At 50.7% G+C, this 3,486-nt stretch overlaps 1 protein-coding gene across 1 annotated transcript; it reads right to left on the bottom strand.

Moving 5' to 3' along the window:
• Positions 1-219: 219 nt before the first annotated feature.
• On the bottom strand, positions 220-1,200 carry LOC311199731 (olfactory receptor 14A16-like; the record flags this gene model as incomplete). Its single annotated transcript, XM_084273866.1, has 1 exon — positions 220-1,200. One exon carries the CDS (start codon positions 1,198-1,200, stop codon positions 220-222), a length of 981 nt encoding a protein of 326 aa, XP_084129992.1.
• Positions 1,201-3,486: the final 2,286 nt, after the last annotated feature.

Here is a 3,486-nt window from a genome sequence, read left to right as displayed (position 1 = left end):
AGAAATATAAGAAAAAAAACAAAACAAACCAAAAATATTTTCTAGGCCGACAGGATGTAAAGAGAGCACAGCTCATCATTATGCAGTGTCCGGGTCACAAAAGACCTGGAGATACTTTATTAGAAATATGGGATAAATATGGACCATGTTAACATAGCTTACATAAACAGGAAGGAAAAAAACCACAACCACCAAAAAGCTACAAAGTAGAGATTGGTCCTAATGTGAGATCCATTGCAAGTGAAATGCAAACAATGAGCATTTTGTTGCTGCATAGAAACATCCAGTGCTCAGTTTCCACACAGCATCCTTGAGCTCCTGGTTCCTCATGCTGTAGATGAGGGGGTTCACTGCTGGTGGAAACACTGAGTAAAGAAATGCCACTAACAGGTCCAGAAATGGGGAGGAGATGGAGGGGGGCTTCAGGTAGGCAAACACACCAGTGCTCACAAACAAGGACACAACAGCCAGGTGAGGGAGGCACATGGAAAAGGCTTTGTGCCGTCCCTGCTGCGAGGGGATCCTCAGCACAGCCCTGAAGATCTGCACATAGGACACCACAATGAACACAAAACACCCAAAAGATAAGCAGCATCCAACCATGGTGACTCCAATTTCCCTGAGGTAGGCATCTGAGCAGGAGAGCTTGAAAATCTGGGGGATTTCACAGAAGAACTGGTCAAGGGCATTGCCATGGCAGAGGGGAAGGGAAAACGTATTGGCCGTGTTCATCACAGAATAGAGAAACCCACTGGCCCAGGCAGCTGCTGCCATGTGGACACAAGCTCTGCTGCCCAGGAGGGTCCCGTAGTGCAGGGGGTGGCAGATGGCAACATAGCGGTCATAGGCCATGACAGTGAGAAGGGAAAACTCTGATGAGAGCAAAAATACAAAGAGAAAGATTTGAGCCACACATGCTGTGTAGGAAATGGCCCTGGTGTCCCACAAGGAATTGGCCATGGATTTGGGAACACTGATGGAGATGCAGCCAAGGTCAGTAACAGCGAGGTTGAGGAGGAAGAAGTACATGGGGGTGTGGAGGTGGTGGTCACAGGCTATGGTGATGATGATGAGGCCATTGCCCAGGAGAGCAGCCAGGTAGATGCCCATGAAGAGGCAGAAGTGCAGGAGCTGCAGGTCCCGTGTGTCTGCAAAGGCCAGGAGGAGGAACTGGCTGATGGAGCTGCTGCTGTTGGACATCTGCTGCCATCAAGTGTGGAGACCTGTCAAAGAGGAACGAATGCAGTGACAGTTTACTTTTCTTTAGGAAATCCTCTTCCAATTAACACTGATTATTTGAAGGTCTGTTTTGTGCTGGCTTGAGCGTGCCACTGCTGGGAGCAGGGTCAGCTGTGGCTCTCAAGATCTCAGTCCTGCCTGGCAGCAGTCAGTAAATAGAAGGATGGCCTGATCACAGATTAAATCCCCTGTGGATAGGAATGAGCTTTTCAGCACTGTCACTCCAATTTCACCTGAGGGCAGAGCAGAGCTTTGGAGCTTTCGAAAAGGTGGGGCAAAGGCAGCAAGGACAGGAGGGGACACAGCGAAAAATGCTGCAGCCAAGGCTGGATGCACAGGGGCATACAGAAAAGAACTAAGAGGTTTCTCATCACTGTTGTTGGGCTGCCAAGTAGAAGATTCAGTATGAAACCCTGGAACTCTGGGTGCAGATCCTGTGCTGTGTGGAAGAAACCAGGGAATCTCTGAGGGAAAGCATCAGCACTGCGGGGGATTTCAGGAGGTACCAAATCCCCACTGCCACAGCAGGTCTGATAGAAGCTCCTTCTCTCTCCCTGACAATGTCCCTGCTGCCTGGAGCTGTCATTGGGTCTACTTCTTTTTGCCCATTTCACCTCCTGCTCTGTGCTCACATGTCTCATCCAACATGGCCTGTGCTCAGCTCTGCTCTGCAGACCCCTCCTGGCATCAGGGCACTGCCCCGGGGATCCTCTGTGTGTGCAGGGCTCAGGAGAAGCTCGGACAAGTCCTAGTGACCAGTGAGTTTGCGCTGCCTTCTGCAAAGTTATTGAGAAAAGTTCAGCTCTCTCTTCCACCCAGTCACCAAGAACAGAGAATTCAAAGCAAAGTCTCTTTACCTTTCTCCTCCAGAGCTCTCAGCATCCATCAGCTCTCTCAGCCTCACAGGTCTCCCCTCGGTGCCTACAGGCAGTGTCCCAGCCCTGTGTGCTTGGCAGAGGAGCTGCTCCTGGGCAGAGCTGTCTCTCTGCAGTGCTGCTGGGTTGCCATGAGCTCCCTCCATCCCAGGAGCCTGGCCCAGCTCAGCAAGAGAAGAGCAGTTCTTGTAGACTCACTCCTGGTGTCTCAGGCCTCATGGGGATCATTCTATGACCTCATCTCTGAGATCATTCTGCCTGGGAGCAGAATGATCAGGACAGGGAGAAATCATGCAGGGAGAAAGCACAGGGGGAGATCATGCAGCTGTTACTCTCACTGGCAATACAGACCTAACATCAACAATAAAATCAGTCTAATACCTTACTCAATCCAAAAAGAGCAGAGAAATGAGAAAAAACCCTAAAGAAATGAAATTTTAAACACCCACCTATGACCCTCCCTTCATATCCCAGGGTCCACTTCACTCTTGAACACTCTACTGTCTCCGACTGAGTGGCACTGGAGGACAGGGAATGGGGGTTGGGGTCTATTCATCACACATCATCTCAGCTGCTCCTTCCTGGTCAGGGGGAGCACTCCTCACAGTCTCCCCTTGCTGCAGCATTGGGTTCCACTCACAGGAGACAGTCCTCCATGAACCCCTCCAACATGAATCCTTCAAACATAACTTCAGATCATCACAGACTGCTCCAGCGTGGATCCTCCACAGCCCTGCCAGGTAACCTGCTCCAGCACAGGCTTCCTATGAGGTCACAGCCTCCTTCAGTGTCCTCACATGCTCAACCCTGGGGATCTCTAGAGTCTGCAGGTAGAATCACCGTTCCACATCATCCAACATGGGCTGTGTGGCAACAGCCTCATTCACCATGGACTTCTCCACAGGCTGCAGGGGAATCTCTGCAATGAGGCTTGGAGGACCTTCTCCCCCTACATCACCAACCAGGTTGTCTGAAATATCTCTTACCCTTTCTCACTCCTTTCTCTGGTGGCAAAAAGCAGCTGCTGGGTTTTATTTCCCTTCTTAAAAATACTGTCACAGTGTTGTGATTCACAGTGCTCTGCTCCCCACAGCCAATACATTGTCACTGCCCCTCTGCAAGGGCAATGCCTGTGACCAGTTCTGCTGAGATATCTCCCAGATCCTCAAGCTCTCTCGCTCATAGTCCTACCTCAGTGAAATTGTAATCAGAGCATGTCTAGCTTTTGGTTGTTTTGTGTTCATCATGGTGTCCTATGTGCAGATCTTGAGGGCTGTGCTGAGGATCCCCTCACAACAGGGACGGCACAAAGCCTTTTCCACCTGCCTCCCTCACCTGGCCGTGGTCTCCCTGTCCCTCATCACGGCTGTGT

The sequence above is a fragment of the Gallinula chloropus genome, assembly GCF_964237585.1.
Source record: "Gallinula chloropus genome assembly, chromosome: 21".
NCBI classification, from domain to species: Eukaryota; Metazoa; Chordata; class Aves; order Gruiformes; family Rallidae; genus Gallinula; species Gallinula chloropus.
This window is presented reverse-complemented; position numbering and strand designations above follow the sequence as displayed.